Below are 12,005 nucleotides of genomic sequence, written 5' to 3' on the forward strand. Positions count from 1 at the left end.
CTCAACAACTTAGCTAAGTATAGATGCATCAAACAGAAGTGAACTTCTGACTCATCAACTTGTATCTGACTCCTTTTAAAAGTGCATCTTAAACCCTCTGTGCTGTTATATCTCTCTGGTATGGCTAGCATATGTTCCTAACTTGCAGGAACTCTTGCCAGGTTCCATGTTCTGCCATTGCTGTAAAACCAACCAAAAAAAACCCCAGTACAGTACAGTCTTCAATTTTTAACTATGGGTTTCATTAAAATAAAAATACAAATAATAATATTAAATAAATCTCCTTGTACACAGAAACTAAATATAATTTAATTACAGTGTGAGAAATTAGAGACCAGTTTTATTATATTTGAAAATTATCTTTATCCAGTCAAATTAAATTGTTTTAGAGTGTGAGTGACTGCAAAAGAAGCAACAGTGTCGGCTACTTTAAAGCCTCTGGGCATCTTTCTGCAATTGGACACGGTTGCCTAGCAGCAAGCATTTAGGCGGGGACAGTGGAGGCAGTGAGCAGAGTAGGAAAGAGGGGGCGGGGCTCCTTTCCAACTCAGCAGGGGAGGAGGGCTGTTGGGCTGGGCTCCCCAGACTGAAACGCGGCTTTCAAGTTGGTGGTAGTAACCCCACTGTTAGCATTGCTGCCCCTTCCAACCCATCTACCTTCCTCTCTAATCAGCGGCTAGTCGGTGGTTTTTAACAGTGCACTCGGTACTAGCGTGGGAAGATGTCTAACGTCAACTGGAAGCCCTTTGTTTTCGGCGGGTTGGCTTCAGTGACGGCGGAATGTGGTGAGTGATGCAGCTAGGCCGAGCAGCGTGACTTCCTGTTGATTATTAATTATTTACAGTGTCGCGTGAGTGTTAATACAATGCTCTGTGTTGCAGGAACATTTCCAATCGACCTAGCCAAGACGCGCCTTCAGGTACAAGGTCAGGTGGGCGATAGCAAGTACCGAGAGATCCGCTACCGAGGCATGCTGCACGCTATAATGAGAATCGGAAGAGAGGAGGGGCTCCGAGCTCTGTATTCAGGGTCAGTAGGACGGACTCGCATGCTAGTGTTGTACGTGGGGTCTCCATAGCCTCGGCTCCCAAACGTAACTGCATTAAGATCTGACAAAGCTTTTCAACAAATTCCTTGTGTGTTTCTGTATGTTCAGAAATTTTTACACTTCCTCTCTTTCGGTACACTTCCTTTTTTGCTGACAGCCACATCAAAACCTCTTCCTCTTCTCTCGAAAGAGAAGCTCTGTTTTAGATTAGCCAAAAACCTTCAGAGATACTGCTGAACTGGGTAATGAAAGTAAACTTCCTTTGTTGCAGGATTGCTCCTGCCATGCTACGGCAGGCCTCCTACGGGACCATAAAAATTGGCACATACCAGAGCTTTAAGAGGCTACTGGTTGAAAGGCCAGAGGGTGAGTCTCAGTTTCTCTTTCTCTGTCTGAAACAAACACACACACAACCACACACTCAGCCTGCTGTTTATGGCAACATGTGCACATTCCTCTTGAAGGTCACAGATGTGCACGTGTGTGACCTACTTAAACATGTATCCTCACTTTTCCTCATCTGAGAGCTCTTTGTAACAGTCAGCGCCTGCAGTGAAACACTGAAAACTGACTGCTGCCCAATATCAAACGCAGCTTGTTCACAGTTACAGCCTGCCTCCCACTCGCTCTTCTCTTTCAGACGAGACGCTGTTGACTAATGTGTTGTGTGGCATTCTCTCCGGTGTCATCTCCTCCTCCATCGCCAACCCTACTGATGTGCTTAAGGTAACTATTTACACACATGAGGGTCGTTTCGGATCTTGTGTTCTCTTTATCAGATGGCAGTAGGACACGTCTGACAGGTTTTTGGAACTGTGGTGAGGCCTGGAGCCATTTTTTTTGCAGATACAGACTGCAGCTTTTTCACTTTTGTTCTGTTGTATAAGGAGTTGTAGTCTTGAGGAAGCAATGTCTTCTTTTTTTCCCCAAGTCTTAACTTTTGTTAAGTGGAATGAAGGGCACCGAGGTGTCCCTGTGACCTCAATTATGTGTTATTTATAGAGTGAAACCTCACAGTTTTAGCATAGTGTTCTGTAAATGATATGCGTGCAGGACTGCCAGTGCTTGTCTGTGCTCAGACTGTGTCCTGGCTAGGCGTGGCTTTTTTTAAAACTCCTTGTAAGCCACATGACCTTCTGTCTGCAGTCTATTAAGGGTTAACAGGGTAATACACGGGCCTGCTGTTGGGGAACATTATGTTTTGATCACATTGCGTACTAGCTGCGCATGCCAAGCCTTTCACTGAGCCAAGAAATAAACCAGGCCTGATTTGCTAACAAGTCAAGGATGGGCTGGAGGGTTCTTGGAAGTGGGGATTGGGAAAATACTTTTGAGTACTGAGCTTGCCAAAAACAATTCCAGCAAACTTTTAAATTCCAATAGAAGCCCAAGAAATACACACTCCCCTAAGTTGGCTTTGCAGCGTTACACATCGTTTGTGCACTCTTGCCCTTTTCAAGTTCAACTTCGTAACATTCACCTCTTTCTGTCCTCCCAGATCCGCATGCAAGCTCAGGGAAATGTGATCCAGGGCAGTATGATGGGCAATTTCATTAATATCTACCAGGAGGAGGGGACCAGAGGACTGTGGAAGGTGCAGAGAAGCTTCAAAAATGACAGCAGTATATACAGCATTGAGATAGTACAGGCACCCAACTTTAACCTTTTCTCTCTCCGCATCAGGGTGTCTCTCTAACAGCTCAGAGGGCAGCTATCGTGGTCGGGGTGGAGCTTCCAGTCTACGACCTCACCAAGAAGCATCTCATCCTGTCAGGTTACATGGGGGACACCGTGTACACACACTTCTTGTGAGTTTGAACTGGCTCCTCTTTGGCTATCGTGTCATGTGGTGCAATAACATTCAGGAAATTGCTTGCAAGTGGGGCGTATTCTAATACATTCAGGTGGACTCGAGCCAGAAAAACAGATCAAATACAGATTTTGGCTCATTGTTTGAAAGGAAGGGTTTTTTTTGTTGTTGTTTTTTTGTTTTGTTTTTTCATAAAAATCCTTAAAATAAAAAGGTCTTCCTGAGAATATCTGTTATACAGACAGGTATTGTGCTGTATTGTAGAGATTACTCAGCACTCCCAGCGGAAACCATTTCACAGTATTCCTCTTAGTTATTTCAGGATGTCTGCTCAGAGCTGCAGTGATGCCAAGTTTGTACCTGCCAGAGACTTCAGTGATTGTATTTATAGCAGCAAATGCCATGTGGGTACTTGGACGAGGCTGAGAATATTTTCTGTTTGTACTGGTGGTGTACACACTACCATAAAGACTGTTTTTAGTACCAGCAACATAGCTAAGGGACATAATGCATTTACCCTTATGGTCAACAGGTCCAGCTTTGTGTGCGGCTTGGCGGGGGCTCTGGCATCAAATCCAGTGGACGTGGTCCGGACACGCATGATGAACCAGAGAGGAGGAGCGCTGTACCAGGGAACATTAGACTGTCTGCTGCAGGTCAGTCAGAACCCCTGAAACGTGCTTAGATTCTGTTGCCCTCTAGGTAAAGAGTTACTCCATCGATTTTTGAATCAAGTCTTCTCATCATGTAAACACAGACACAGTCTTGAAAAAGAAGGCACTTGGACTGCTTTAAGCTTGTGAAGATATTTCAGCTCTCATCCAAGATGCTTCTTCAGCCCTAAAAACAAATGTAATCGATGTTTCAAAGGAAGATTGATATTTCCGTCTGCAGTAATAATACGGTGCTGACCTTCTCGCCCTTTCATTCATGCACATATATGGAAATTCAGAATCAGCATGAAGGCTAATTTGGAGTAGGGTACAAAGTGGCTTGCAGATGTGCAGCAACTGCGGATAAGGTGAAGCAGCTTAAATGCTGTACTTTATATTTGATTTGTCATTAGAATGTGTAGGAGAGCATCGACAGGGCTGTCAGCTGGAGTGGATCGAGAATTAGGCTGAACGTCACTTTGTGACTGGCCTGAACTAATTTTGTGCTCTATTTGTATCACATGTAAAATGTGAGAAAATGATCCCTGATGAAAATTAGTGCAGGGGAGACAGTTAAGCAAAAAGAGAGGAGCATTCTGGGAAGTACAGGATCTAGTGGTTTGGTTTTTCATGCAAAAGCCCATCTTTATTGAGCTGTGGAATACTTTTTAAAATGCAGACATCTTCATGACTTTCAGCAGCTGTGAAGTTTAGACATTTCCATTAGTTGGTCATGTATGATTTTTTTTTTTTTTCTTGATGGTACATAATTACTGTCATAGCAAAGTTGAATATCCAGATCAGACCTTAATTTCACTCGTTCTTCAGTTCCTGTAAATAGATGCGCAGAGTGGGTGATCATCAGAGAGTAAAGAGTGTTTGTTTTCTTCTTTCAGACGTGGCGCTCTGAAGGCTTCATGGCCCTCTACAAGGGTTTCTTCCCCAACTGGCTGCGCCTAGGACCATGGAACATCATTGTATCCTTTCCAACTCCACACAGATGTTGTGATCTGTATATATAGATAGATATCCTCTGTGGTGCGACACCTTCTAAACTGTAGGAAATTCTCTTATGTATTTGCTGCCTTTGTTTCACTGAGGAAGGCTTTGTTAAACGCTCGCTAACTCTTTTATTAACTCTGTGAAACTACTGGTACTGATTAGAGGCAAATAGCTGCATGTGATGGAAATAGGGAAAGGTGTGGAGAGTGAACATTATCAAAGGCTAAGACTGGATTAAAGGTGATTGAACAGGGAAATAAAGGCTGGCAGATACTCACTGTGCTCCAACCAGGCCTGAAAGATCTAATGAGATTAGTTCTTTTTGGAGCAGAAATTAAAGTAACAAGAGAGACTCGGTGGTGCCACTCATTCTGACCAAAAAAAACAAAGTCCACTCCTCTTTTTTCTTAAGTTCCTTTACTCCAATTTTCAGTTCTTCCTCACCTATGAACAGCTGAAGCAGATCAGCGTGTGATCAGCAGAACAACATGGCGGAGATGAGTGTGAGCGCACGCTCCAAGAGGAGCTGAGAGGACCAAGATTGGGAAAGCGAGCTTGATGGAACCAGCAAGGGGAAAGGGGAACGCACATGTAGACCTGCTTGAAGGGTCAGAATGTGAATTTGCCAGATTCGTGTCTGGAGTGTCTCCTGAAGCCTATGGTGAATGTGGACACAGCACACACACAGATCCATGTATTTCATACTTTTTCTCATCTAAATGCTACGTCAGGCTAAGCAACTTTACATTTGCTATACAATTCCCTCAGATTCACGTGGCCTGATTTACTGACTGGGAACCAACAGTCCCAGGAACTTTGCTTAAAGGTGGCTCTAAAGTCACAGGGAAAACACGAGGCTTCTACACTTTTTAAGTGCTCTATAACCGAGTGCCTTAGTTTGAGATGCGGGGCTGTCTGAGCTCTACGCTGCATAAGGACAGCAGCTGACAATCGCCATAATCACTCCCTTTATGAATAGATTGAAAAGATGTTTAGTGTGCACGAGGTGACAAACTTAAATGTGAATGTTGTATTTGGGTTTTTTTGTTTAGTTTTTTTTATTAATTTATGTGTTTCTAAATTTAAAGAGACGGGTGTGTGAAAAGGTAAAATTATTTCAAAGAGTTTTCCCTGAGGTGTTTAGCAAAGAGCTGGGAATAATCCTGGCGTGCTGTAATAAATGAGTTTCATAAACAGCTCCTTGTCCATATGTGGTGATTAGTGGTCTCTCATGCCAGCAAGTGGAGACGGTGAGTGTGACCTCAGGCAGCTGAGGGTTGACTGTGCTCCCCGTTATGTTATCATTTGGTCTGCTGGAGGAAAAAAAAGTTACATAAACCTACGTATTATATCAGCTCCAGGTTCAGCCCGCTGAGCCGGCTGCCGTGGCGTTGTTTATGCTTTAAGGCGCCCAAACTGCTGCACGCGAGCCGCAATTAACGCCAAATGTATTTCTATATACTGCATTTGCTGTAAATGTGAGCTTTTATTGTGAGGAATGAATATGCCGCTGGCTGTTATGTGTGTATGCGTGTGTGTGAGCTATTGCTGCTGCCAAAGTATAAGCCAGTGTAACTTTTGTTATACCTTGTTGATGTAAATGCCCCATGTATATTTGAAATGATTAAAAATAAAGGACATGGATTTTTCACAGTATTGTCCTTTCCTGGTACCACAGTGTGGCACTGTTGAGCTACACACTCACCTCAGCATAACTGAATACACCAGTATCTGTTTATTATGAGTTTTTGTTGTTTTAATTCCCAAACCTCAGCTTTGAGGCCACAAATCTAGCACAGTCGTGTTTCTCGGGGATCGCCTGGTTCCTTTCAAACGTGTTCAAGCGGCATCCCACGAACGTTATGAATTTTTCAGGGGGAATATAAGATGTAATTGTTTTATTTCTGTGGGTAAATTCCCCAGTTTTCCCTCATCAGAGCTGTTTGAGGAGCTCAGGGGAGTGGAAGGCGCCGCAGCGAACGCGCAGGTCTCTGCGTGGATCTGTGCCTCGCTGTGTTATTTAGGGAGCGCCACCGTGGGACTTATTACTTGTGTGAGAACTGATACTGTTGGGTCTGCTTCATCTCAGCCACTGAGTCTCAGCGCAGCGTTTGCTGTTGGCGTCCTGAGCGTGGCTGGGTGGAATAGCTCGATTCAAAAACAGTGCAGCAGAGTGTGGCAGGAGGACAGGTTTTAACACTTGGGTACGATCCACCCACAGCACAATTAGACCTCTAGGGCTCGAATCCGTGTCAAATTGAGGTAGAACAAGAATCCATGAGGCGAGGTGTAAAACAGAAATGAGAATAACATGTGGCTTGATGCCAGGATTCGGCATCTGTAAGTTGGCAATTTAGCCATCTCTGGCACAGTCCTGGACAAGTATGACCACGGGGGATTCCAGCAGTCACAGACATGCTACATTATGGGTATTATTTGATGCCTGGCCCAAATGTGCGGGGGGGGTACCGGCTCTATTGTGTTCCAGGGATCAGAGTGAGCTTTTGTATCTAAGGGATAAGGCTGCTCCAAAACACCCTGCCCTTTTTTTTTCATTTATTTTTTTCTCTGCCTATTTTTTTTGTTCTTTCAGCCGTTTCTCTAATGAAAATGCTGCAACCCACAGATGGACGAGTGGATGGAAATGCAGACAAGGAGACAAATCTATCGTAGTCTGAGGATCCATTCAGAGCAAGAACTCTGGCGCTCATAAGCCCCACTGTGCTGACAAAGACAGAAATCACAGGCCTATTGCCATTTCTTTTTTACTCACACTTATTTTCAGATATGGGACAAATCTCTTTTTTTTTTTCCCTTGTATTGTCTTGATGCTTATATTTGAGGGGAAAGAAATGAATGACTTCCATCCTGAAAGCACATTGTTTGCAGGTCACGGATTTGGCATAACATCAAAATACTGTGCTTAGAGAGATGTCTGAAACATCTCCCCCCTGAAGGGGGGGAAAAAGTGCAGCCTTCTGTAATTTGAAATCGTGGCTGTGGTAAATATTTTGATAAATTGCACAGCCATACACTGCCCGCGAAGAACAAGCTGACAAAGTGAGGCTTTGGAAGTGAGGAACACAATAGATCGTGCAAAGATGTCAGCTTATTCTTCAGGAATTCTTCCCTGCAAAACCACAAAGATAATTTCGGAGTACATTTCAGAAAAGAAAAATTACAGCAAACCGCTGCAGGATAAGAGAATAAAAAAGAAAACAAAAACTGACATTTTGGGAAATACACTTATTTGCTTTCTTGCTGGAAATTAGATGACAAATATCACTCTGTCTGTAAATATGGGGCTGAAGCCAGCATTTGGTTAGCTCAGTACAAAGCTTTCAAAGTATTTGTGCATAGTATTGCACAAAAGTCTTGAGTTACCCCTGATTGCTTTAGATTTTGCTTCCAAGGAGATGGACTTGTGGTCTTTAGCAAAACGTTGTTGAAAGTTTTCTTTGGACCTTGGCTGCTTTTTCACTCATTTTCAGTCCATTTACTGTACCTGACCATTTACAGAGGAATGTTAATGTGAGCCACTTAACTGACCTTATGAATCATTCAAGCAAGGAAAAGGCAATAACAAGTGATGAACCAGTCTACTGTGTACACATAGCAGAAAGCTTAGCAAAGAATTTATTTTAAATTGTATCTTTAAGCACTTCTCACAAAAACACACAATTTGTTCCCATTTCTTTGTTTGCATCTATGGAAAAAATCTCAAAGATAACACACCGTGACAGGCATGAAATGGTATTTAGCAGTCTCTGAAAAAGAACTACAACAGATGAACTGAAAGTATCTGAATGTCAAAAAGGAAGAAAAATCCAGCAAAGACCTGAGACCAGGATCTGAGAGCTGCTTTCTTTAGAAAGGAAAACAGGGAGAAAAGGCTGAACTGGACTGAAAGCCAGTGGCAATAGGTCTTATGGAGTGACGAATCAGAATTTGGTCGGGAGAGAGGTCAAGACTAATAGAATTATAAACACTGCCAATGCAGTAAAAGTACATCTAGATAGAAGAACATACATTAAAACACTATCAGTCATGGATCGGCCTCCCCAGAGCCCGGATATCAACATTGCTGAAGCAGCGTGGGATCATCTAAAGGCAGCCAACAGCCAAAGAAGAGCTTTGAATGTCCTTCAAGAAGCCTGGAGAAGTATTCCTGAAGAATACCTATAATCATTAAGTATGAATGAAACATGGATGTTGTTTTGTCTAGTTTAAACTTTGGTTGTACTGAAAGAAACTTTGTAAGGGGCAGCCGTTCACTACCTACTCGCCAGTGTTGTCATCCTTTTAAATACAGATTCTTTCCTTCTTTGACTTGATCATCAAAAGGACAATTCGAGAACGGCGCCTCCTTTTTCTGTTACTTTTATAAAAATCTTCAAGTGCCTGACTCAACCGTCCATATTGACTGAAACTCCTTTTCCAAACAAACAACAGGCTCGCTAGATCACAGCGCGGTCGACCTACATTCACACACCACTGGAAGGGGACTGGAACCCCAGGGAGACAGGATCACAAGGATGAGCCGCTGGTAATGCTGCTCCATTGTTCCATTAAGATGAGAACGGGCCAACAGAGTGAATGTTAAAGGAGATAAAGCGTGGGGAGATTTGTTCCGCATGCTGACTTCTTTCACTCTAAGGCTTCAAGAGTCAGGGGAAGTTAAGTCATGTCACTTGTGAAGCTTCTTGATGTCTTTATAAAAGTTAAATGACCTGTTAGTGTGTTCTGCTATTTTCAAAAGAACAGTTTGACATTTTGGGGACTATACAAATTCCCTTTCTTGCAGAGAGTTAGACAAGAAAATTCATCACACCTGAGCCCATGTGCAAATAGCCTGTTCAAAGCCTATTGATGTCATGGGGATGAATCGAGCTGAAAAGCTTTAAACGATTATTTACACCTTCTGTTTTTTAAAGCATTATATGATTGATTATAGGCCAGAACTGAAATCAAACATGATCTTTCCTTTTTTTTAAAACAAACAAAAAGAAACAAAAAATACAGCATCAGATTCGGGATACAGATCATTAGTGGATGATTTTGTGGTGGTCTGGGAGGAATCTTTTGCTGCTGAATGTGAATAAGAGCAGAGATGGTGATCGTCTTCAGGAGGAGGATGACAACTGTGTTGCTACGTGTCTATCCTGGAACAGCATGCCAAGTACCTGGGCATCCACGTCCACAACAGGCTGAACCAGAAGACCAAAAAAAAAAGACACAAGCAGGCTCGGGTTCTTAAGGAAGCCAAGTGCGTTCAGTGTATGATGGAGGTTTTCTGTGACTGAGTTGTGGTAAGCCCAATGTACTTTACTGTGGTGTACTACGGAAGCACTGCTTTGCAATTTTTCCTCGTAAATAAAGCAATTTATTGCTTTCCTGCTATCTAAATTTAGACAGTTTACAAAATATGACTGGATTGATGTGGCTCCGCCCCCCCCCCCCCTCCCCGTGACCCTGATAAGGACAAATGGAGGAGAATGGATGGACGGACTGGACTGAACAGAGCCATCACAGAGCTCTTGTCAGACTCGTTCTGCTTTGTGTAATTCCCAAGCATAAACACTAGGCAGAGCTCATGCACTTTCTTCCCACTAAGACACAGGAGCTGAGGTGTAAACACACCATCTGCCTGTCCCCAACAGCTAGACTCTGTCTCCCCCTCCGTAACCCGCTCAGTCACAGCTCCCTCATTAATATCCCAGTTTCTGATAAGGAATAAATATTCAAATATGCAGCGGTATCAGTTTCCTTGGACGCCTGATTTAAAATTCCCTGCCCTCAGGCGCACAGGCACAGCATGCCCACAGAGTACACACAATCCATACAAAAAAAAACCCACTACACACACACACACACACACACACACACACACACACACACACACACAGGGGCCTCTGATGTATCCCAGTGGCCTTAGTGGGATTGCTAGCTGACTCCAGAGCCCTCCCACATACTGTGTGAAGCTGCTGTTCTCCACTTCTGTTTATCTCTGGCATTTTTTTTTTAAAGAGGCAGAGGCAATGGGGGGTAAAGTGAGAAGAGTTGGGAAAGACAGGTGAAAGACTTAGGTGGGGAATGGGAATAAAAATGAACTGATGGAATGAGATGTTAGATGGAGTCAACGGGGGAGATATGGGAGGGGGGAACTTTATTGGAACTCAGCTGGCATGGAAGCCGGGGGTGAGCCTGCGTAGAAAGAGAATAGAAGATGACAAGAGGAGAAGGGATCGGTAGGAGAGAGGAGAGGATGCAACACATGTCCTGATTCTCTGCTGCGCTCCAATTAGCATCTATATGAAGCCCGCTTGTCAAGCCGCTGTGCCGAGGACTCGAGACACAAATGCGCCACAAGACGAAGGCTTATTGGTCCTGACATTATTTGACTTGAGAGTGGTGTGAGAAAATGGGTAAAACTGGAAAGATTGGGGTTTTCTGGTGGTGCCTGATGCCTGCAAATATCAGCAGGTGGAATATTTACTCTCAATCTGAATGTGAAAAGAAGGAAAATCAATGTAAGCAACAGGAAGAATACTGCCTTAGAAGGATGCCTTATTTTCAATCATTAAGGTGCTTGTTAAATTGAGGAGACTAAAAGGAGAACCTGAATCACAAGTAGATCCAAACAGTACAGCCAAAGATTTTATCACTCATTAACTAATTATGTGTTATTTTGGAAAATCTAGAGAAAACGAGGTGGAAATTCAACTGAATTTTGCTCAGAAAGGTGAGTTAATTTATTGTAAGACGAAGCGCACAATCAGTGTGTTTGTTTCCCCTGGGTGGGTGATTTCAGGAGACTCTACACCACTTTCCACACCTGTACTGATGACACAGGTCTTATTGATGCTCTTTCCCCAAACTTCGAATAGCTCAGTCGGCATGAAACTATAATCTAATTTAGATGTTCAAAGGGTTGGAGAGCCACACATTTTAATTCTCTGGAACTTACCCGGAGCCAGCAGGCACGTAGAAATCAGTGACGTCTGTGGATCTCCCCAAATCTGCTTTTAATCATTAGAAGAAAAAAAAAAGTAGTTAAAGCAGAGTCACATTTTGATCTTCACAGAGATTCATGCTTTTATATCCAACAGGCCAGACTATTGTAATACTCTCCTATCTTGTCGACCCAAAGAAGTCATAAATCAGTTACAACTGATTTCAGCCTCCGACGCCTGAGGGCTGACAAAGAGGAGAACATATAACTCCTTTTTAAAGTCCTGACACTCGTTGCCTGTCAGACTCTGGATCTGTTTTAAAACTGCTTTAGTTTTCATGAACAAGTTTTTATTTCTTGTTTTTTAGTTATTGCGACGTTGGATTTTGTTTATTGGTTTCATTATTACCTTCTTTAACATCTTTAGTCCCTCCTGTGTGTGTCTCAAACTGTTTTACTGCTTATATTTGATATTTGTTAGCGGCTTGTCAGTCATCTAAAATCCCAGACAATAGGTAACATATATGTATTTTCTCTGGG

General features: G+C 43.0%; 1 protein-coding gene across 1 annotated transcript; it reads left to right on the top strand.

Moving 5' to 3' along the window:
- The first annotated feature begins 524 nt into the window (after positions 1-524).
- On the top strand, positions 525-6,164 carry LOC146554060 (kidney mitochondrial carrier protein 1). Its single transcript, XM_085254935.1, has 9 exons — positions 525-785; positions 882-1,029; positions 1,320-1,414; positions 1,689-1,774; positions 2,547-2,642; positions 2,732-2,856; positions 3,391-3,514; positions 4,408-4,488; positions 4,947-6,164. Exons 1-9 carry the CDS (start codon positions 722-724, stop codon positions 4,986-4,988), a joined length of 861 nt encoding a protein of 286 aa, XP_085111061.1. The 5' UTR covers positions 525-721; the 3' UTR covers positions 4,989-6,164.
- Positions 6,165-12,005: the final 5,841 nt, after the last annotated feature.

This window comes from Mchenga conophoros, linkage group LG18, assembly GCF_057382185.1.
Source record: "Mchenga conophoros isolate Kocher_MC1m ecotype Shallow Benthic linkage group LG18, M_conophoros_male_GT1.1, whole genome shotgun sequence".
NCBI classification, from domain to species: domain Eukaryota; kingdom Metazoa; phylum Chordata; class Actinopteri; order Cichliformes; family Cichlidae; genus Mchenga; species Mchenga conophoros.

What these genes read in the sequence shown, in the direction of transcription:
- LOC146554060 (XM_085254935.1), top strand. Translation starts at nt 722, where the DNA reads ATGTCTAACGTCAACTGGAAGCCCTTTGTTTTCGGCGGGTTGGCTTCA. An exon ending in ACCCTACTGATGTGCTTAAG is followed by an intron (nt 1,775 to 2,546) that starts GTAACTATTTAC and finishes CTGTCCTCCCAG; the next exon opens with ATCCGCATGCAAGCTCAGGG. An exon ending in GGACCAGAGGACTGTGGAAG is followed by an intron (nt 2,643 to 2,731) that starts GTGCAGAGAAGC and finishes TCTCCGCATCAG; the next exon opens with GGTGTCTCTCTAACAGCTCA.